The sequence below is a fragment of the Clytia hemisphaerica genome, unplaced genomic scaffold, assembly GCF_902728285.1.
Source record: "Clytia hemisphaerica strain Z4C2 unplaced genomic scaffold, Clytia hemisphaerica genome assembly, whole genome shotgun sequence".
NCBI lineage: Eukaryota > Metazoa > Cnidaria > Hydrozoa > Leptothecata > Clytiidae > Clytia > Clytia hemisphaerica.
In genome coordinates this window covers 539,354-562,918 of record NW_027104530.1, presented here as the reverse complement: position 1 = coordinate 562,918, position 23,565 = coordinate 539,354, and the positions used below count along the sequence as shown (strand labels likewise).

The 23,565-nt window shown below is 36.1% G+C and overlaps 3 protein-coding genes across 3 annotated transcripts; 1 reads left to right on the top strand and 2 right to left on the bottom strand.

Moving 5' to 3' along the window:
- Positions 1-1,494: 1,494 nt before the first annotated feature.
- LOC136822334 (uncharacterized) lies at positions 1,495-4,568 on the top strand. Its single transcript, XM_067078573.1, has 3 exons — positions 1,495-1,622; positions 2,206-2,400; positions 3,210-4,568. Exons 1-3 carry the CDS (start codon positions 1,559-1,561, stop codon positions 4,457-4,459), a joined length of 1,509 nt encoding a protein of 502 aa, XP_066934674.1. The 5' UTR covers positions 1,495-1,558; the 3' UTR covers positions 4,460-4,568.
- A 2,589-nt stretch (positions 4,569-7,157) lies between these two features.
- On the bottom strand, positions 7,158-7,991 carry LOC136822280 (salivary glue protein Sgs-3-like). The gene has a single exon (XM_067078519.1). The coding sequence runs from the start codon at positions 7,989-7,991 to the stop codon at positions 7,158-7,160; it is 834 nt and encodes a 277-aa protein (XP_066934620.1).
- Positions 7,992-17,208: 9,217 nt separating this feature from the next.
- LOC136822356 (uncharacterized) lies at positions 17,209-21,137 on the bottom strand. The gene has a single exon (XM_067078594.1). It carries the CDS (start codon positions 20,963-20,965, stop codon positions 17,732-17,734), a length of 3,234 nt encoding a protein of 1,077 aa, XP_066934695.1. The 5' UTR covers positions 20,966-21,137; the 3' UTR covers positions 17,209-17,731.
- Positions 21,138-23,565: the final 2,428 nt, after the last annotated feature.

Sequence of the window (23,565 nt, the reverse complement as noted above, 5' to 3'; positions counted from 1 at the left end):
AAAATCGTGAGTAGACAGGGCCACATCTAGCAAATAAGAAGAAATATTTTATCTTACGCCAATGGCTGCTTCTGGTCCATACATTAATTAATTACATCATAACGAGGCATGTCTAAATGAGTAACCGGAAAGAAATCACAATATTAAAAATACTAATTACATGATATTTTATAGGCGTAGTAATGATTGTTAACACAGGATGTTGTGTGTCGTCTAAAAACATCTTTGTCTAGTTAAATGGTTCTAAATTCTGTCTCGATATGATCTGCAGTGAAGACAAAAAATTAGATAGCGGTTTCGTGCCTGTTGAAAAGATATTCCCGAGTGGAATATTATCAAAAAAGAAAACAAAAAGGAAAAATGAAGATGAAAAGTGAAGAAGAAGAAAATCACCTTTTGTAAAATGTTGATAAGATCTTCGTTGTTGAGTTCGTTGTTGTATCAGAAACTCCATCGAGAAACTCTTTAGCCTTAGAACGTCATAAATGCGAAAAAATATTTAAAAAATATTTATTCAGTCAAAAAATATAAAGCTAAGAACTATAACTATGGATTGAATAAAGACTCTTTTCTGCTGTTTTCTGAAAAATCTATTTGGGATGGTTTCAGAATGTTATTTCTTTTTACATCATGAATTTCGAATCGAGATGAAGTCAAAGTCAATTTCCCAGCGGCGCTAAAATCGTAGGTTCTTTTTCCTACTGGTCAGATTTTGAGATTTTCCAGTGGATCTGTGATACAGGGTTATTACTATCGCAAGAAACTCTAACAACCATTTGAAAATGACAAATAAAATCATGGGTTCCTCTATGTCCTCTATATTATTGGATCCCGATGACTTGAAAAAATCTCGAGCACTTTTGAACCCCTGAGCATAATCTAAGGATATTCTTCCCCTATAAAATCTATCATCGCTGGCGTGGCGTGGTGTGGCGTGGCGCACGTGGTTGCATTATCAGATCACGAGTATCATTCGCTGCGATCAGTGATTCACCCTTGTATCCATAAATCATTAGAATTTGCAACAATTCCGTTACTCGGACGACTTTAGTTTTCCAAAATAACATTGGTGAAGATATAGTGACGTCAGACTTGAATCCTGTTATACGCTTCCCTCAAGCATAAACTGTCCAATATCATTCACAAAAATCAATAAGAATCGTGAAAGGATGCTTCTGTATAACTTTAGGAAGAAATAAAAAAGCAAAATATAGAAGCAGAAGTGTATTTGAAACAAAAGTACCATCACAGGAAAAGAATATAAACAAAAACATTTCCACGCCTCTGAAATTCCGTTAAGGAATATGTAATCACCCTAAATCACTTCTATTTTCAATATATTGTGTAATATTTTATCCTGTACCAAAGGCTATTTGTTTTTGACTGTAAATCTGCTTACAGAATGTCTATAATCAAAAAGAAAGATACAGGCTAGGTTTGAGATTGTCTATAAAAGTGAGTACAGCTTAAATGGCGTATTTGGTTTGTATAGTTTGAAATTGCAAATGAAAGAGAGAGAGAAAATTGTTCTGTAGTTCTTTTCTAAACAGAACAGAGGATGAAAATTCTGTATTGCACTATTCCATTTTTGGTACTGGCTTCTATACATTCAGTTCAAGCAGGTAAGGATTTCTTAAGAATATTCTATCCATTTTACTAATGCAATTTGTAATAAACGCTACACTTTGTAATACCTAACGCACTTTGTAATAAAAACTGACAAACTTTGTAATAAAAAAGGACGTGCTGCTTTGTAATACAAAAAGCTGACGCGCTTTGTAATAACATCTGACGCACTTAGTACATCCATTACGATTATTGACCTCCCTTATCCTACCTAAGGTTATAATAACGTCATGACAGACCAGGGTGCAAGCCACTCTTCATCTATATTAAAATTGAGCTCCTTCATTTTAGCCACGCTGGTTAAAAGGTTCTCATTAAGTCAAGGTTGGATTTTTTTGACACACTCTATAGACACCCCATTAGGTAGTGTTTGGTTTCCACCTGCCGTTTGGTGGAATAGAAAACGTTGTAAATTAAAAAACCTTCCTGTCAACATTGGAAAAATTTTCAGATCTTCTGATTATGGCTTTTTAACTTTTTGGGTTCAGGACAGATATAGAAAGTAGGTGCCAAATAAATTATGAAGTCTTTATTCTGTCACAGGAATAGTATAATATTTCATATTGTGTAACCATTTAGGTATGTCTTGGAACCAGAATGGTAACCGAAAGTATGCAGTCAAATTCGTTGCTGCTGGTTTTATAGTTGGATACACAGCTATATGGTCTCTATTCATCATCAAATCCGTCATTCTACCGCCGGAAACAAAGACTGAAGGAATGATTAAATTCAACTATGATAAAAAACTCCGAATTCGGAACTTACTATTTTCAGGTACGTGTTATATTAACCAGCTTTGTATAAAAGACTCCGAACCATCGTTTATTATAGTATACAACGAGCTAGTAAGTAAGTAAGTATATTCATCTGGTGGCTGTCGGCGGAGCCGGGAGTGAGGGAGTCTATCCCCTTTTCTATTTGCGCTAGACCTGGGAGATCGAATGCTGAGGTGGAGCGCCACACCTACTCTCAGCTCCCAGTAACTTACCGCCTAGATCAGATTACCCAATCTAAGCTACTCATCCGCTGAGTTGGCGGTGACCGGGGATCGAACCCACAACCCTGAGATTGTAAGGCGAATGCTCTACCTACTGAGCTACCCGGCCACGCGCCACCCTAACGAGCTAGTATCTCCAGTAAAAACATAGCATAGGTTGAAGAAAGTTCAAAGAAGAAATTCTAGGACGGATACACAAACTATGTAATTTGACTTGATCATTGGATAAACCCCCGATAAACCCAATTAGAACTCTTGGCCCGGTTGTTCAAAATTCGATTAGATTAAATTCCGATTAGCGGTAATCGCGAGTAGATTTCGATTAGTTAATCCTGGCGATTAACTTCCGTTGTTCGAACGTCAGATTAACTAATCGTTGACATTTTGCCTGTGTTTTCAAAAATCTTAATCTTGACGTCACTTTTCGAATGTTTTCAAAACAAGCCTAATTTTTTTTTCGAATAACCGACGGTTTTGCGTTAATCTTCGCTAATCGAGATTTAATCGAAAATTAAAGCTAATCGGCCGCTAATCCACTTTTGAACAACCGGGCCCTTAGTAATTTTCAATTACTTATAATTTGTAGGTGATGAGAGTGAAGTTATCAGCTCAAAACTCATAAAGTCACAAACAACAAATGCACCATTAATATCAACAAATTATTCCACCAGTCACCATGGCAACACAACAGAAAATCCAGTTCTAAAAGAATTACATGACATTAAAAACACAATGTTAGAATTCGAAGGACGAATGAAAAAACTTGTTGAATGGGAAAATTATCGTCATCACCATGAAAAGTTGAAAAAACTTGTCTATATATCTGACGGTAAAGCTGATAAAAAGTACGGCATGTTTCGACCGAATGTTTTAGTGGACAAAATAAAATTTGATAGCAGCGCTCATTACAAAGTAATCATCTTGGTAACATCGTTTGCTAAGCATTTCGAGCGTCGCCAGTGGATCCGCAAAGCGTGGGGCAACCAAACATTTTGGAATGAAAGTGTGGAAAATTGGCAAGTAATATTCAATGTAGGAGCTGTTGATTCTGCTGAAGTCCAGCAAAAGCTTGCTGAGGAATCTAAGAATCACGGTGATATGTTGATTTTAGATGTTCCAGAAAACTTTCATAAATTATCAGAGAAAGTTATGGCAGCCTTATATTGGGTTTACACAAAATTTAGTTTTGAGTTTGTTTTCAAGACAGATGACGATGTTTTCATACATATGCAACGTTTGTTGACAAAACTGAATACGACTTGGTCACAAGAGAACTTTGTAGGACAAGGAATGATGAAGCAGCCTGTGGACAGGAGCAAAGGACGTTATGGTGTTTCCAGTAAAGAATGGTCAGGAAAATACTTTGATCCTTATTGCAGCGGAGGTGGATACGTTTTATCGCACTATATAATCGAACGAATAATACCTCATTTTAATTGGGAAAACCCTTTGAAAATAGATGACGCATATATTGGTCATTTGGTCAAGTTAGCAGGTGGAAAAGTCTATCGTGATAAAAAGGGCTTTGTAATGGGTAACACATGGCTGGAATATACACCAGAGTTTGTTGTAACACACCCAATAAAGAAGCTTGAATTCCGCGAATTCGCCGAAAAGAAAGCTGCTATTGAAATTGGAAAGCTCAAATCACAAGTAGTGCAAAATTTCTATTCCTTAAAAGATTACCAAGAATATAAGAAGAAAAAGGAAGTTACGGTAAAAACTACACCGAAGACATTAAAAAAAATATTTAAAAATACACAGACATCTAAAACCACTCTGAAGCCAGTGAAGAAACGAATGAAAGCATTGAGAACTACAGATTCTCTAAATTAAATTTTCACCAACGAAATAAAACTTTAACCACAACCGGCACAATTTCAGGAAACTACGCCTTATTCCTAAGATAAAATTTTAATCTATTTATTACAGCAATAAAACTTAGTATTACTGGAAATATATTTCATTGGCACTACCTCATCGGCCCTTTTTACGCCGGCCCTAATTCAACGCCGGCCCCTTTTACGTCGGCCCTTATTCCACAACAGCCTAATTTTAGGCTTACGCTAATTAGGGCCGTAAATAACGCCAAAACTTGTAAAAATCGCTATTAAGGCTCCAAAACAATAAGTATTAACTAAAATTTACATTCAAAAATAGCGCCAATAAGGGCCGGCGTAAAAAGGGCCGATAAGGTATTCGATCATGTGATCACTAACATTGAGTCACTCTAGGGGCCATTCAAAAAGTACGTACGCTCAAATAGTAAGTAAAATTTGACCCCCTCCCCCTTGTACGCTTGCGTACGCTTTGACATAGACTATGTTATAGTCTAAGACGAATCACTATCTAAGAAAAAAGCATAAACCGAAGAAAATTCGCAGACGGCTTTTTTTTGCCAAAAAAGAGTTTACAGTCGGTAGCCAGTCTTTCTTCGAAACCCTACCACCGATTTTTTTCCCCGTATACCGCTATAACGCCATCATACCGCCATATTTTCCCGCCTTTACTATCATCATTGTAACGGACGATAACATCGTCTAGCTTTAACAGTATTCAATCACCCCCTCCCCCTCCTCTAAGAAAAATAAATAAATTATAACAGAAATAGACTGACACAAGTTCGGTCTTGATTTTAATGATATACCTTATCGGGGAAAAAAATGCTGGGGGGGGCGGGAAAGTGACAAAATTTTGAGGAGGTTACAAAATTTTTCCCCGACGAATTTTTCACCGGACCAAAACTTTTACACAATTTTTTTATCCCCGACCAAAACTTTTACCCAATTTTTTAAGCCCCAACCAAAATTAAGATCTAAATTTTTTACACCCTTATTAACCGAAATTAATGCTTTAAACGTCGAATTAAAAGATCTTTTTTCCAGCCAGTGAAGGAAACCATTTCATTTGGACAATTTAGTTGTGTGAAAGTGACTAAATTGTAAATTTCGTCTGGGAAAAGTGATGAATTTGGAATTTTGGTCGGGGGAAAGTGACGAAAATGCCTCTAGGTGATGAAATTTCCCCCCAACGAAAAAAAAACCCGACCAAATAGAACTCCGACATTTTTTCCCCGATAAGGTAAATATTTCAAGACAAAGTTTATAATATTTTGACTTTTCAAGTAAAAAAGTTTGAAAAAATTTGTAAAGCGTACCTACATTTTTGGGACTGACATTTTCTTGATTGAACCCCTCCCCACGTACGCTTTTTGAAGTACCTATGCTTCTTGGTCCATTTTACTGGACAGCTGATGAGGGCACCAAGAATTCGCGACTATTTTAGAGAGACTAGATTTCCAAACGAACGCAATTTCTTTATTTAACCATAAAATGCGCTAAAAGGATCCAAAACTTTTCGAAATTAAATCCGGGTTTTCTCTGGTGTTTATCTGGTATTATCAAATTTCAGTTTCAAGAAAATTCAAGAAAAGAAGCTATTTTTCGTTGACGAAGGGAATGTTCGATGGTGAATCTTTGGAGATAATTTTTTTGAAATGTTCAGACCTCTTTGATCATAGTACATACTTTGATGAAAGATAATTTATCCGTACAGCCAAAGATTTATTATACACTGGATATACAAGTAACAGATTTTTGCCGATTTCTCGTGTACTAGCTATGTCCGCAGTAATGATATTGTTGTTCACTCTCCTTCCCTCATTAAATAATTTTTTGAAGCATTTTTATTGCATTTCTTATCGAAAATCACTCATTCAATTCCCAAAAGAGACTTAAAACATTCCTGTGAGAGTTAGATTCTTCCACTTAATTGATAATTATAAGTCGTTATGACGTTTCAAGCTGTGAGAAAGATGCAAAAGACGTGTTGTGTATAAGAAATATAATGTTGACACCGGAAATTTTCAAACTTCAACCTCAAAAAAGGCACCTTGCCACCACGTGCCTCTAAAGGATTTTCATACCACAGTGGAGCTAAGACACTCAAAGTCTTATGTATGTTAATTTCAGCTCTTCTGGGGACAGTCTTGGAAAGATATTTCCAATTGAAAATTTTGTGTCACTATAAGCATTTTGTCTGAATTTCTCGTCTAATGATGTTTTTCTCACATTAAATTTCACAAATGTATCCGGCTTGGAATGCTAGCCTTACTTTCAAACTTTTTTTTCTGCAAATGTACAAAAAGAAAGAGCTAGAGAACTTTTTAAAAATAAGACTGATAAACATTTTTAAAAATCAGACATCTTCGAGCCGCCATGACAGTTGTCCTTTGCGGACAAAGCTAGAACATCAATTGTTTTCTGAAACAAAGGAAATACAATGATCGCTCTCCATCGTTTTATGAGTCGTTTATCCAGTGTATAATAAATCTTTGGTACGGCTATAGAAAAATATTGTGAGAGCTTGTCATGTCCGGAAAAGCACTTTTTAGGTGTAATCTTTTGAGTAATATTTGTTCATGGGATAAAATTGTTGCTCGAGGGTCAAAGTCAAGTTATTTATGTAGAAATTATTGAAAAATATATTATCTTCAAACTCTAACTTAAGCTCATTAAGCTATAACATGTCCGTGCTAAAAACGTTTTTGAGATTTTCTATTTACAGGGGCATCTGATGCTTTTGTTCGTTTCTTCACTGGCTTCAGAGTGGTATTAGATGTCTGTGTTGTTGGCTTTAGTGTAGTTTGGAATGTTTTGCCCAATGTCTTTGATGCTTCCGTTCGTTTCTTCACTGGCTTCAGAGTGGTATTAGCCGTCTGTGTTGTTGGCTTTAGTGTAGTTTTGAATGTTTTGCCCAATGTCTTTGATGCTTTCCTTCGTTTGTTCACTGGCTTCAGAGTGGTATTAGATGTCTGTGTTGTTGGCTTTAGTGTAGTTTTGAATGTTTTGTTCAATATCTTTGGTGCTTTTGTTCGTTTCTTCACTGGCTTCAGAGTGGTATTAGATGTCTGTGTTGTTGGCTTTAGTGTAGTTTTGAATGTTTTGCCCAATGTCTTTGATGCTTCCGTTCGTTTCTTCACTGGCTTCAGAGTGGTATTAGATGTCTGTGTTGTTGGCTTTAGTGTAGTTTTGAATGTTTTGCCCAATGTCTTTGATGCTTCCGTTCGTTTCTTCACTGGCTTCAGAGTGGTATTAGCCGTCTGTGTTGTTGGCTTTAGTGTAGTTTTGAATGTTTTGCCCAATGTCTTTGATGCTTTCCTTCGTTTGTTCACTGGCTTCAGAGTGGTATTAGATGTCTGTGTTGTTGGCTTTAGTGTAGTTTTGAATGTTTTGTTCAATATCTTTGGTGCTTTTGTTCGTTTCTTCACTGGCTTCAGAGTGGTATTAGATGTCTGTGTTGTTGGCTTTAGTGTAGTTTTGAATGTTTTACCCAATGTCTTTGGGAGCGTCTCCAAATATTGTTTCATTTTTAAACGAAAATGAAACGAATGCTTCGTTTATGTTTCGTTTAGCTTTCGTTTTGACTTCGTTTCGACTTCGTTTCAGATAATGATGTCTGATTAACTTTAATTACTTAAAAAAACAAGATAATTGAACTGAAAAAAAGAGAATATTTTGAAACGAATAGTGAAACGAAATAAATTTTTTCTCTGAATTTCATATAATTTCCATGTCATCCAAAGCTTTTTAGAACTTTTAGCAATAGTCTGATTTTGTTACTGCAACAATAGATAGTTCTTACTTCCTCAAAATGCGTAATATTTTTTTCGATGTTTAAAGGGATTCAGTTTCTGAAGTTTCTTGCTTTCAAGCTTAACAAGTTTTCTAATATCTTTTGGCCTCGATTTAAGAATTCTTTTAAACCTGGTTCCGATAAAAAATAAAAATTATGATAGAAGGCTGCGAAAGGAGGATCAAGAATATCATACTTTCCGACATAACAACCCGAAACACTTTGCAAATTACTTCAATATAATTCATACGGGAATATCGTAGTTAATTACACCTGAGTTGGTAATTAATTACAAATTGAGTCGGTAACACCGTCAAGACCTGTTAAAATTGTTTCATAAATTATATCCCTGTTAAGATAGCCCCGAACAATAAGAAAAACATATTTCAGAAAAGTCTACATTATAAAAAACGAAAGCAGACTTTAATTTGGATTGATCTTCAACCAAATCTTTCTGTTGAAAATAAAGTATATGCTTTTGTGAAATTAAACATGAACTCTTTGTCCTATCCGTTTCACAAAATTTTAATTGAGAAATTTCTCTAAACGAAATGAAACGAAAAAGAAAAAAGTTAGAGATAATATTAGATAATTATCTCTAAATTAGAGCTAATTATGCATTTCGTTTGAGCTTCGTTTGAACTTCGTTTGAGCTTCGTTTTAATTCGTTTCATGAAACAATTTGAAACGAAAAAATTGAAACAATATTTGGAGACGCTCCCTTTGATGCTTCCGTTCGTTTCTTCACTGGCTTCAGAGTGGTATTAGATGTCTGTGTTGTTGGCTTCAGTGTAGTTTTGAATGTTTTGCCCAATGTCTTTGATGCTTTCGTTCGTTTGTTCACTGGCTTCGGAGTGGTATTAGATGTCTGTGTTGTTGGCTTTAGTGTAGTTTGGAATGTTTTGTTCAATGTCTTTGATGCTTTCGTTCGTTTCTTCACTGGCTTCAGAGTGGTATTAGATGTCTGTGTTGTTGGCTTTAGTGTAGTTTTGAATGTTTTGTTCAATGTTTTTGGTGTAGTTGTTACCGTAGCTTTCATTCTCTTCTCATATTCTTGGAAATCCTTTAATGAATAGAAATTTTGCACTTTGTGTGATTTGCGTTTTCCGATTTCAATGGCAGCTTTCTTTTCCACGAATTCACGGAATTCAAGCTTCTTTATTGGGTGTGTTACAACAAACTCTGGTGTATATTCCAGCCATTCGTTGTACATTAAAAAGCCCTTTTTATCAGGATAGACCTTTCCACCTGCTAGCTTGACCAAATGACCAATATATGCGTCATCTATTTTCAAAGGGTTTTTCCAATTGAAATGAGGTATTATTCGTTCGATTATATAGTGCGATAAAACGTATCCACCACCACTGCAATAAGGATTATAGTATTTTCCTGGCCATTCTTTACTAGAAACACCATAACGTCCCTTGTTTCTCCTTGGTACTGCGTTGTAATTTCGATTACCTACATAGTCGTATTCAGTTTTGTCAACAAACGTTGCATATGTATGAAAACATCGTCATCCGTCTTGAAAACAAACTCAAAACTAAATTTTGTGTAAACCCAATATAAGGCTGCCATAACTTTCTCTGATAATTTATGAAAGTTTTCTGGAACATCTAAAATCAACATATCACCGTGATTCTTAGATTCCTCAACAAGCTTTTGCTGGACTTCAGCAGAATCAACAGCTCCTACATTGAATATTACTTGCCAATTTTCCACACTTTCATTCCAAAATGTTTGGTTGCCCCACGCTTTGCGGATCCACTGGCGGCGCTCGAAATGTTTAGCAAACGATGTCACCAAGATGATTACTTTGTAATGAGCACTGTTATCAAACTTTATTTTTTCCACTAAAACATAAGGGTGGAACATTTCATCAGCGTTTCCTTTAGATATGCGAAAAATTTTTTTCAACTTTTTCTGGTGTTCTTGATGATCCTCCCACAGAACAAGCTTTTCCATTCCAGTTTCGAATTCTACCATTTTGTCTTTGATATCTTTTAGAATTGGATCTGTTGTCGTGTTGCCATGGTGACTTGAAGAGTTGTTTGTCGGTAAGGTTGATGGTCTTGCTGTTTGTGATCTTGTGAAATTTGAACCAATAACTTCACCCTTGTCACCTATAAAGTATAGGATTTTCCGCATTCATTCTCAGCTCAGAAAATTCAGTCATTGTGCAGGATTATATAATTGTAAAGGTTGATAATGTATCACCAAAACTCTTATGGTGGGACCTTGTTCCATGTGAACAATTTTGAGGCTAAATTTCGAAAAAATTAAGAATTGATGAAGCTGAAAGCGAGCCAAAATTAAATGAATCTTAGGGAGTGGTCAGAAAGTATTCTACTAGGGGGGGGGGGGTGGAGGATTCTAGGGGGGGTCCAAAACTTTTTTGAGGGTTTAGGAGGGGGTTTCAAATTTTTTTTGAGGGTTTAGGGGGGGGTTCTTGGGTAACTCAAGAGAAAATGTAGGAAGTCTAATTTCATAGTTTTACGTTTCAAGATTTCAAAAATTTTTCGGCCTGACGGCCGACAGCTCAGAATTTATTTTATTTGATATATGTACATTTCATACTAACATTATTTGGGCATCATCGCCTTGCCCTTTTGGTTTGTAGGATTGAGCTAAATGAGGGAAGTAGATTAGCTTTCACAGCTCATCAGAGTGGTTTGAAAAAGTACTTTTTAGAAAGAAATTTGTCAGAACAAAGTGTCTTTTAGCTAAAATGGTGGTGAAAAACATTGACATTTTCTCCCGTCCGCGCAAACCATGGTTGTGCCTCCTTAGTCTCTACTAATATCTTATAAATTATATACACAGAGCTTTGACAGACCCTGGAAAACCTGAAAATATAGGTTTATAGGGAAATTTCAAACTCAGAGAATTTTATTTTTCAGACTCCTTTTAACAACAGAATAGCTTGTATTGTAGGGTCTCGAGTACCTGATCTTCAAAATTTTCTCCCTTCGGGGCCAACCATGGTGGCCCCTCAGGATATTTTGAGTAATTGAGTAATGCCTCTGTAATGTAGGGAGATTATGTATCAGGGAAAATAAGCCGTAATTTTCTCCCAAAACTTTGGGAAACTCAGACAAAATAACTCGTTGATTATTATTTTAACCCTGGACTATTCCTATAGGAGATCTACCATTTTGCTTGACGTTTACACCACGGGTTTTTTTCTTTTGTTTACTTCAGAGAAATTCCGTCGTAACCATGGAAATCGACGGAAAAAATCCCGTGGTGTAAACGCCAATCAAAATGGTAGATCTCCTAAAGGACTATACTCAACTTTACAGGGCTAAACTATTTCCATTACCTAATTTTGACATAAAAAACTGTCATACAAACAAATAATACACGCTTTTTCTTTTATAAGAATAACTTCTATAAGAATATCAGGGTGAGATTTCGGGTTTAAAACAATAGGCCTATTGTTTAGAACAATAGAAAAATAAGAATAATGCTCACCCTCAACCAAAGTACACTATTCTTATAAAAAAAAAGCGTGTACTCTTTGTACCGCATCTGTATGAATTCTTTTTTTGCGTAAAAATTTTTCTAGTGGGGGGGGGGGGTGCGAAAAAATATTGGGCCTTATGAGGGGGGGTTCGAAATTTTTTTCCAGGCTAGGGGAGGGGGTGCGAAAGTATTTTGGGATTTTTCAAAATATCCTCCACTCCCCCCCTAGTAGATACTTTCTGACCACTCCCTTATCAAATACAGCATGTTTCAGGAATCTATAAGAGTGGTCTGACAGCCTTAAAAATGGACTAAAACAAGATGGACTTTGCATTGAAAAAATAATGTTTACACGAATAGCCTCTTTGGCTATTGAATTAAGCAGTTTAAAAAAGCTTAGAATTTACTGTTGTTAATGATTTATTAGGGAAATGATACGTACCTGAAAAAAGTAAGTTCCGAATTCGGGGTTTCTGATCATAATTGAGTTTAATAATTCTTTCAGTCTGAAGTCTGATGAACCGAGACCATAAAGCTGTGTATCCTACTAATACTATGAAACCAGCAGCAAAGAATTTGACTGCATACTTTCGGTTACCATTCTTGTACCAAGACATACCTAAATGGTTACATGATGAAAATATGAAATATAGTGCCATGAAGGTCTTCCAGGTAAAAGTAAAATATGATAAAGGATTTTTTTCAGAGTGGAAAATATCGCAAATTCACTGTTACACCCCTGTCTCCCGGTGAAACTTTTTACCATAGTTGAAATATTTTACGTGTTGTCTCAATGACTTTCTTTAGAGGACTGTGATAAACAAAATTAACAAAAGCGCTAAATAGGCCTCGATTAGTCTCGATGACCCAAACAATATAATACAATAAAAAATATCACACTCCCACGCACGAGGGGAGGTCGCGTTCGTCGATGAATTTGATTTTCACTTCTTGATTGTTCTTGTCATCACTTACTCGTGAGTGATGATACTCAAACGGAAATAGTTTATTGATAGGTCTTCGGAGAATTCCGTTACCGTATTTGTTTACAACGACGAGTTCGGCTCCACGAACTTTACCATCTCTTCCTCGTAACGTAAATTTACTCACTCTACCTTTCCTCCAATCATTACGTTTAACATTTTCCTCATTGATTAAAACGATATCATTCTCGTTGATCATTTCGCTTGAGTTCTTTCGTGCAAGTTTCTTGTGTGTTTCTCTCAACTCGAGTAAGTATTCTGTTTTCCAACGTTTCCAAAAGTGTTCAATTGCTTGCTTCGTGTTTTCTGACAACTCAAAACTGTCACTGTTGTCGTTCGTTGTATTTGTGTTACGTCCGAGACGTTTACCGTATAATAAATGATTCGGGGTGAGAGGTTCTTCTGTCAATTCGTCATAGATGAAGGTTAAAGGACGGTTGTTGATTGTTCGTTCAATTTCAATCAATAACGAAAGGAATTCATCGTACTTCAGCGTTTTGTTGTTCAAAGCTTTATTCAAACACGTTTTCACGGATTTCACAAGTCTCTCTGTAAACCCATTAAACCAAGGTGCTTTCTCGAGGCTAAACTTCCATCGAATTTGACAATTTGTAAACAAACAAAGTTTTGTTACGTTTTCTGCAGTGAACGTTGACCTTGTCTGAAAAGATTCTTCTGGGGATTCCTCTGCGATTCATAAATCTCCTTAATACTTCAATGCACGACTCTCCACTGTAGTCTGTAGCAATGTCTAAATATACAGCCCGACTGGCTTGACATGTGATCAATGAAATCCATACCTTGAACTTTTCTTTCGTTTTGTCGAATACATTATACCCAAATATGGACCGCAATAATCGATTCCAATGTTCTGGAAAGCGGCACCAACTTGTAGTCTAGACTTTGGTAAATCGTAAGATTTTGGATAACGATAAGCTTTACCACCATGTTTCTTGCAAATCGTACATTTGTAGATAAAATGACGGACGCGTTGACGCAATCTTGGAATTTGAAATTGGGATCGTAGTTCGTTCACGTTTCACGTTGGCCATTATGCATTACCTTGTCGTGGGCTTGCTTGATCAACAAATCAACAAGTGGACTGTTCGTAGGTAACCATATTGGATGCTTTGCGTCAAAGGGAATTGGAGCATTGTTCAATCTTCCCTTCCATCTGTACACTTCCCCTCCAAGAAAAGATTTTCTCATTTCGTCTGGAATACCTCTTTGGGCATCCAATAACCATTTCTTCTTGGCTGATAGCAAATCATCAGCATTCAAAATATTCTGTTTGTTTATTTGTTTCTTATTTATTTGTTTGTTGTTTTTATTTTTCCAACAACGTATGTTCTCCACAAATTTGAAGACATACCCAGTAACACGTAACAATTGTTCAAAAGACCGAAATCTTTGAACGTCAATAATTTCACCAAGGTTGGACTGAGCTTTAGGTATAGTTATCCACTCAGTCCCATCACTAATATTGAATGAAAGGGTATCCTTCTCCTCAGGTATATTTAGAAGATTAGGACCCTTGTTGACACCATCACTAAAAGGTTTGAGGTTTGTTCCCGTCTTCTCAGGTATAGTTAGAGGATCAGGGACCTCAGAAAATTTTTCACCGACTTTCAAACGAGGCCACTGAGATTCAGGCATAATTAGAAACTCAGGACCATAAAACCATAATTTACAACCAGCTAGACGTGCTGGCTTAGACCCCCGGGACGCAATGTCCGAAGGATTTTGCTTTGTAGCAACTAATTTCAGTTCAATCGAGAGAGATTCAAAATTTCGTCTAATCTCATCAGAAATATTCTTAATATATCTATCTTGTTTTCTCGAAGTTTCAATGTTCTTGACCCAACAGTAAGCAACACTACTGTCAGTCCATAGGGGGGGGGGTTTTCAGGGGTCTTAAATACCGTCATACCGACAAGATTTTGGGTCAAATACCGTAATACCGTCGGTGAAGGAAGCCTAATACCGATACCGATATTATATTTATGTTTTTTTTCTCGAAAATAATGAATTTTCAGTTATCAAATCTATTGTGTAGTAACAAATGAGAAATTGTACAAACAAGTTTTGTACTTTATGAGGCCCCCCCCCTATGGCGCGCCAAAAGGCTTTTTAATACTAACTTTTTTTTATAATATCAACTTTTTTTTATAATACCAACTTTCATTTTTATAATATCAACTTTTTTTTATAATACCAACTTTTTATTATAATACCAACTTTCATTTTTATAATATTATATCAGAATTTTTTTTTAATAGCAACTTTTTTTTACAATACCAACTTTTTTTATAATATCAACTTTTTTTTATAACACTATATTTCATTTTTATAATATCAATTTTTTTGGTCTCGCTTAGTCAATTTTCTTTTTTCACCATGTAGACGGACCTTTACAGTTCTTCACTGGAAAATCTAAGAATGTGGATGCACCACCACAGATATCTGTAAAGCCCGAAGGGCTAGATAGGCAACTTTAAGCTTTCTCCAGCAAAAAAAAGTGAAGCAAACATTTGACTTTTTAAATTTCGTGCCGATGGATAGGATCTAGCATTTTAATTGTTTTCGGAGCGCGAGATCAAAAAAAGTAGGCAGCAAACGCTATTTCACATCTCTTAAACCGGTGAAATTGCATATTTTAGTCACGTGACTTTGGTAGGAAATCCTTCCAAACCTAGGCTTCACTTTTTGATAAAAGCCCCAAATCTAGCCCTTCGGGCTTTACAGATCTGTGTGCACCAATGGCCGACCACTGGCGAGTCTTCCTACATTTTTAGAAATATTCAACCCAATACGTCACTTTTTCTATTGTTTAAGTGACGTATTGGGTTGAATATTTTGAAAATTCTCGGAAGACTCCAGTGGTGCATATCATGAAATTAGAGAATCGTGTCATCCAGTCTATCAAAAAACCTTAAGTGGCCTCCAGGCTAGGTGTAATCGCGCTAAGACTCCTTCTACATTTGATCGATTATACACGCATAGTAAGCGAGACAAAAATTGGTGTTATGAAAAAACTTCGAACTAAAAAAAAAGTTGGTACTATAAAAAAAAAGTTGGTATTATAATAAAAAAAGTTGGTATTATAATAAAAAAAGTTGGTATTATAAAAAAAAGTTGATATTATAAAAAAAAATTGGTATTATAAAAAAAGTTGGTATTATAAAAAAAAGTTGGTATTATAAAAAAAAGTTGGTATTATAAAAAAAAGTTGGTATTAAAAAGCCTTTTGGCGCGCCATACCCCCCAGTCAACCCTCAATTCAGGTATTCACGCACAAATTTTTGCCAATTCACGTATTCACGCGCGAAAAAAACCATTTTTGCTTTTACATCTTTGGTTAAACGATTGTGACCTTATTGGGCTAAATTTAACCTTTTTATGGTCTCTTTTAAACAGATTGACCTATTCTTATGGGATGGGCTGCAGTTTTTACAAGAGACTTCACTAATTGGTTATTTGAAGTAATAGAGATGACGCGTTCTTTAGAAAAAGTAACAAAATTGTTTTATTACAGGTTAACGTCCAACCAAATCAAACGAGAGCTTGTAAAAACTCCAGCTTGTCCCATTCTTATACCAAACATTTTCGCCAATAAAGTTTTTTGCTAGTTTTGTGACCTTATTCTCGATATCGTCCACTTTTCAAGGCCTCTTTTACAGCTATTTGAGCTTTCATAAAGCAATATTTTAGGTCTGCCGCGCCAAAGTTACTTGCTTGTTACGGGAGGCAAATGCAAAAATAAGCCTTTCCCCCAATAATTTCTTCTTCGCAGACCCATAAGATGTTTTCTATATTGAGAATTAATTCAAATTCGAGGTTTGGGCCCGGGGGGGCACTGGGTTTGCGGACTGACGGTATGTGCGGGCCAAAAATTGGCTTTTTAGATTGCACCCTTACAGTGCAGCAAAAATAAGTGAAAATCATACCCTTAGAGTGCATTTTCCCCCAAATTTCCGATCCCTTTCGTGCAAAAAATGGTCAAAATTCTAGCATTTTTGGTCAAAATATCTAGGTTTTTCAAGAATTTTCTGAAATGTCTACCCTTACAGTGCGTCTCTAGTTTTTCCAACCCTTACAGTGCATTTTAAACATATTGGAAAAGGTACCCTTAGGACCCGCACATACCCGTCAGTCCTTTTGCCCAGCTGCCCCCCCCCCGGGGTTTTGGGCCAATCATGGTCTGAGAAGCCGTAGACTTCAACACAGGCTTCATAGAGGTGGTGATGTGGTGCAACTAGAGGACGCGAATTCTAAAGTTAAACCCCCCCCCCTATCAGAGGAAAGAAAAAAATATAAAAAAGAACGCGAGCGAAGCGAGTTCGAAAATTTTTCGAGAATTTTCGCTCTCCTTTGTTATTGAAAAACGGCCTTAATACGTTATTGTTAGCCAAGTATGCCTTGTTTGGTCATACAATTTTTGATTTTATTTAACACTGACCATTTGTTGGCAAAAATATGGTACGGCGAGCGACGCACCTGCCGTACCCGGTGCGGCGTTCCAAGAGTTTCGCCCAAGAAAAAATTTAAAATTTAGAATGCCTAGATTGCCTGAAAACGCATCATGTGCATCATGATGTGAATTATTTTTTAATCGTTCGATGCTGCACAAGATGCTTTTAGAACTACTGGATGCAGTATTTGCATCACAAAAGTTGTCATTAAAAAAATGCGCCCGCAGAAAAATAACAAAAATTGTTTAGTTATCGTAAAGCTTTGCTTATTTTGAATAACCTCACCATGACAATAACTCAATAGGACATCCTAGATTGTGCGAGCGAAGCGAGCAAGAAAATTTTACTGGTTAAAATAGCGGAAGAGACTTATCTTTTTTGAAAATTTTTCTGCATGAAACTCATGAAGAAACTAAAAGGTAAATAGTTTTATACCGAAATACCGTTTTTTATTGATAAAAATATCGAAATACCGACAAAAAAACAGGCAATTTACCGATACCGGTAGAAAATGAAATACCGTAATCCCGTCGTTTTTTTCTCGTAATACCGATTTACCGGGGGTAAAAAGGCCCAATACCGTCATACCGTAAAAGTGAAAACCCCCCCCTCCATACAGTAAATTTTTCAAATTCAAAGTTCATTTCTAAGTGTCTCTTAACAACATTCATGAGACGTGATACAATAAGTATAGCTACCAACTCCATTCTGGGTATCGTCAACTTCTGGTCATCAGGTTTGGTTTTTGATTTCGTCTTGATTGGATTCACTTGTGACTTTGATGTGACGAGGCTTGTCTTGATATCACCATCCTTTGATACGATTCGTGTGTAGATACAGCAACCATGTGCGTCGTCAGAGGCATCTGAGAAGCCATGTAACTGAATTTCCTTGACATTTTGTTTAACACTCGAATAAGCTCTTTCGACTCTGATCTCTTGTGTATACTCAAAGTCTTTCACCAAATTTTGCCATTCACAAAGCAAATCACCGTCGATGGGCGTGTCCCAATCAATTTTACTTAGACATAATTTCTGAAAATACAATTTCAACGTTAACACGATAGGGTTAATCAGTCCTAACGGATCATAAATGGACGCCAATGCTCTCAACACATTGCGTTTCGTCGGTTTCAAACTCGATAAGCTTTTGAGTTGGAAACAAAGTTCGTCAGATTCTTTGTCCCATACACCAAGGACTTTCGTTTTACCCATCACAGTAGGGTTTTCGGTTTCTCCGTATTTCGATTGGAGTTTGGATTCAAGTTCCTTCGAGTTGGATTGGAATTTTCTCAGGTTAAACGATGCTTTCGATAAATGCTCTTTCGTTTTCTCGACAAACTCTTCAGCTTCAGCAACAGTTCGTCTGCTTGTTGTCAAATCATCCACATGTAGCGATTTGATAAGGTTGTTCTCGAACTCTGCGTCGTTTGCTGTTCTGATATGATGTTGTAGGGTGGCATTCAAAACGAAGGGCGATGCGTTTATCCCAAACAAAACTCTGCACATCCGGTACTCGACAATTTCGTTTGCTTCAAAGTTTTTAAAATCAATTCTGTCTGAATTTTTGAACCATAAAAATCTAGTAAGGTCTCTCTGTTCGTTGTTTAGTTTTATGTGTAGAAAAGCCTTTTCAATATCACCGACAATGGCGACTTTGTCTGTTCGAAAACGTAACAAAATTTCAAAGAGATCTGTATTCAATGGAGGACCCGCCTCTAAACATTCATTCAAAGAAAATAACTCATTGTTATTTGCCTTTGCACTCGCGTCATAAACAATGCGTACCTTTGTTGTTGATTTTTCTGGTTTGATAACAGCGTGGTGCGGAATGTAATGTGTTTTTCCAACCTCTTGATCATTTGGCGCTTTTTCGATAACACCTTTTGTTAACTGTTCATTGAAAATCTTTTGATAATCTTTCAATAATTGTTGATTGTTTTCGAAGCTTTTTGATAAACATTGAAGTCTTTTTCTACACAGTTCATAATTATCTCCTAGCAACCAATTCTCCTCTTTGACTGGGTATGTTGCTTCATACATTTTCTCTTTCTCGTTAAATTTTAATGAGTTCTCAAACTCCTTTACAAATTCACGTTTTTCGGTATCAAAGTTTTCACATTTTATTCCAAGACTCTCCAAGTCCCAGAACTTATCAACGGTTTCAGATAATCGATCATTTTCACTAATGACGGCTTTCAAAACATGTGAGAAAAAAATTCCGGACGAAATCTTTTCTTTTAAATCAGCAGGGCCACTCAAAACGTATCCCAATGACGAACTCAAAGCAATGGGCTGGCCAGACTTCCCAGTAACAGCACCTTCAGTGTGTATAAAATCCCAATAAAAGTTTGAGCCAATCAAAATATCAATATCGATGGCTTTTTCATGATTTGGATCTGCCAGTTTTAAACCTTTCAAATGTTCAAAACGTTTTTGACATTCGATTGTGTTCTGTCTCGAAACGGGTTGACTGATTTCGGATACGTAGGCTTGCACAGGAACCTGTCCTTTCGAAGTTTTCACGTTAAATTCGACCAAGGGTAAGGTTTTGACGGTTTTGTTGTTTCCGAACGATTGGATACAAAGTTCCTTTTTTCCAATTTGCTTTAGATTCAGCTTTCGACTCAATGTGGGTGTAACATAACTCAACTGACTACCAGGGTCAAAGAAAATTCTACTTTCGGACGAACGATTTTTCTCGACATTTTCGATTTTGGCTTTGGCTGTTTGTAGCAAAACGGTACACGAACTGCTTGCTAAATTCGACTGAGTATCTTCTGGCGTATCTTCCTCTTTCTTGAAGGTTTTACAAATACTGCTATGATGATTTTTTCGACAATGATAACAACTGCGCATCGATCTACAACTTTTACTATCATGTCCTATTTTCAAGCACTTGAAACATCGTTTCTGTTTGATGAGAAAATCCTTTCGACTTTCTGGTTTCGATATCTTGGAACATTGATAGGCTTTGTGTGAAGCGTTTCCACAGTAAACGCATGGAAAGGTACGGAACGGTTGTCTTCTTTTGCTGTCTGTAGGACGACCGGTACTCATTAGGTTTTCGTAATTTTCGACACCTTCATTCTCTGTAAGAAGGACCTTTTCTCGAGCTTCGACTTCTTGTTGTAAGGCTTCGAGTAACTTATCGATTGCCCATACATCCTTTCCGAACTTTCTAGTCAACAACAATTTTATTTCTTGTGGCAATTTCGACATAATAACTGGTGCGAGCATAGGGCCGTAACGTTTCTCCTCCAGTCCGATTCCACGAAGATTTCTAATTTGAATTTCGATGTTGTTGTAAAGCATTCTCAGTTCTTTGATATCGATAAAGTTTGATGTTGTTTCTAAGTTTAACAATTTATTCATATGCGCACTAATAATTATCTGTTCGTCACCGAACCTTTCTTTTAACATTTTGAGCGCAATATCGTAATTTTCGTTAGATAATGTTATACCTTGGATGCAAGATTCCGCTTCTCCTTCAAGTAAACTGGTGAGGTATGTCATTTTTTCGACGTTGGTCATATCATCTCTCTGATGAACGGCACAATCGAATGTATCGAAAAATGTTTTCCATTTCAACGGATCTCCATCGTAGGGTTTCAAACTCAATTTGGGTAGACGAATATCAGCTTTCCGCTGTTTCTCTCGGGTACTTGTGACACTACTATCACTAACAGCAATTTTTGGGTTCTCTTTTGACAATTCACTTTTGACGGCTAAAATCAACGACTCAACTCGACGCTCAACTTTGGAACACTTCTCATATTGTATTCCCATTTGCTCTTCATCGTCTAATTCATCCACGATGTTATCTGTAATCTCAATGATAATTTGTAACTTTTTATTTAAAATTTTACAAGTGGTTTCAAGAGCGTTTTTGTTACTTTTAGCATCCTTGTTCCATTCTTCGCACTCCAAAATCAACTTGTTAACATATGATGTGAGAGCGTTGCGCTTCACAGGAAAAAATTAGCAGATCACAAGTTTGTGAAACGTCGTTTCCGGCCCTTAAAAATCGGATTTTCAAAATTTAGTTTGTGAAATAAAGTTTGGGATATTGTGAACATTGGGTTTTCTTATTTCACATTGAAGTTTTCTTTTCACAAGGTCATCGTGAATTTGATTTTCACAATGATAGAACTAATTTTCACAATATTTAAAAAGATAGGTTGTAAAGTTCCATTTAACAAGTTTGTTAATTGTATACGTCATAACTTGGGATATTGACAATCACAAGGTAAAATAGCATAGGAACTAACTGTTCTGATACCTTAAGGGAAGAAATTTTCGCGAGAAGAAATTTTCGCGGAAGAAATTTTCGCGGAATTTAATTTCGCGAATTTGGGCGTAATTCGCGAAATTAAATTCCGCGAAACACACCAAAATGGCTAAACCGCGAAATCAAATTCCGCGAAACACGAATATTCTCACAATTAAAAAAATCACCCCTAAAATTGGTTATTTTAGGGCTAAATAGGGCTTTTCGTAGACAAATAATTCCCTCAACCGCGAAATTAAATTCCGTGAAACTTTTGAAATCGGCTCATTCGCGAAATTAAATTCCGCGAAATTTGCCATTTTGAAACTCTGATTCGCGAAATTAAATTCCGCGAAAATTTCTTCTCGCGAAAATTTCTTCCCTTAAGGTACCAAGTTTGGGAATATCAATTTCCGACCCCAAAGACATTTTCTTTAGTCTTATTTGGGATTTCTCAAATCCTGGGTATTTTTTAGTTAAAAAGATTTATTTTCAAAAGCTTAAGAAAAATAGGTTGTAAAAACCCATTTCACAAGTTTGTTAATTGCATATACCATAATATCTTTGGGATATTGATAATCGCAATGTAAAATAGCATATGAATTAACTATTCTGATATCAAGTTTGGAAAAGTCAATTTCCGACCCCAAAGACATTTTCTTTGGTCTGATTTGGGATTTCTCAAATCCTGGGTATGTTTTATTCTTTGCTATGACAAATTTTTTAATTTAGTCTTTGCAATGTAAAAATTGTTTTCACAAGTTTCAAAAATAAGCTTGTTAAATTCCATTTCACAAGGTTAAGTTATGTGGTTACCATAGATTGGGATATTGAAAATAACGATGCGAAATAACATGGATTCACTAATTAGACACCCGATTCGGAAAAATTCATTTCTGTATCTCTCCTATAGCCTAATTTGGGATTTTGTGAATCCCGAATGTTTGATGATCTAATATTATATATAACTTTTACAATGAAAAAAATATACATATGTACAATGACGAAAAATGATAAAAATGAAGAAATAACTTAGTAAATGCAATTACTAGAGTTTGAACTCGTGCAAAATTCTAAAAACATTGAAAAAAGAGTAATTACTTTAAAAAAACATCCATAAAATCATCATTAGTTTTGTTCTCAGCATGTAAGGCAAAGATAATTATTCTAATGTTACATTAATAAAATCAAGCAACCTGGATGTGTGAAATGGTTTGGTTTAAGTGCAGCTTTGGTTTAGGGTCAGACTTTGAAATAGTATGTTTTTGATATATAAAATACGTAAAACTGTATTGAAATAATGTGTATTTTTGATACCGAAACATTACGTCATTACTCAAAAGAGTATACTCTTAAAAGTAATGAACAGCGTTAAGATCTGGCGGGAGGTATTCCTTCGGGAACCGTAAAGACAGCCATCGACGAACACGTAGCCCAGCTGGATTTCAACCTGCTACGTGAAGACTGACCGTGAGTGCTTAACCGACCGAGGGCAAGTGAAGTTGAAAACTTGCTTAAATGACTTGCTGTGAAGGAAAAACACCGGTCAACCTCCACCTCGCACGTGACTTGTTTTTCGTCACGTTCAAGCGTTTACCTGTTAGTTTTCAAGTATACTTGGCTAACCAGAATCCTAACTTAATTAAACTCGGTTTAAAAAATGCTGGCCAAAAGTAGCATAAAGCCCTTTCGAAAATTTCCTCGTAAATTGTCATAAGTACATTGACTTGAAGTGATAATCGTAATATCCATAATCAAAAGAACAAATGAATAAGGTGGACTAAAGTCACAGTTCAAAGGACTCAATATCGATCATTGGAATTCCACCAGAATCTCTACGATAAAGAGGGATATTACGACTATCCAAAATTTTATCATACAAAAAGAAACTGCTAAAACCAAACACACCCTACTAAAGAAATCCCAAAAAATAAAGATAAACGAGACTTCACCGATGAAAATTGACGTATTTACAAAACTCCATGGTGAAATTCAAAGGACGTCATTAGCTTAGTCGGCAGTACGGTTTTGATATATTGTCCATTGATACACTGCGAAAATCCAAATATTCCAAATAATTTTCCTGGAGAGCTTGATCGACCAGTTTAACGTTCGTTAC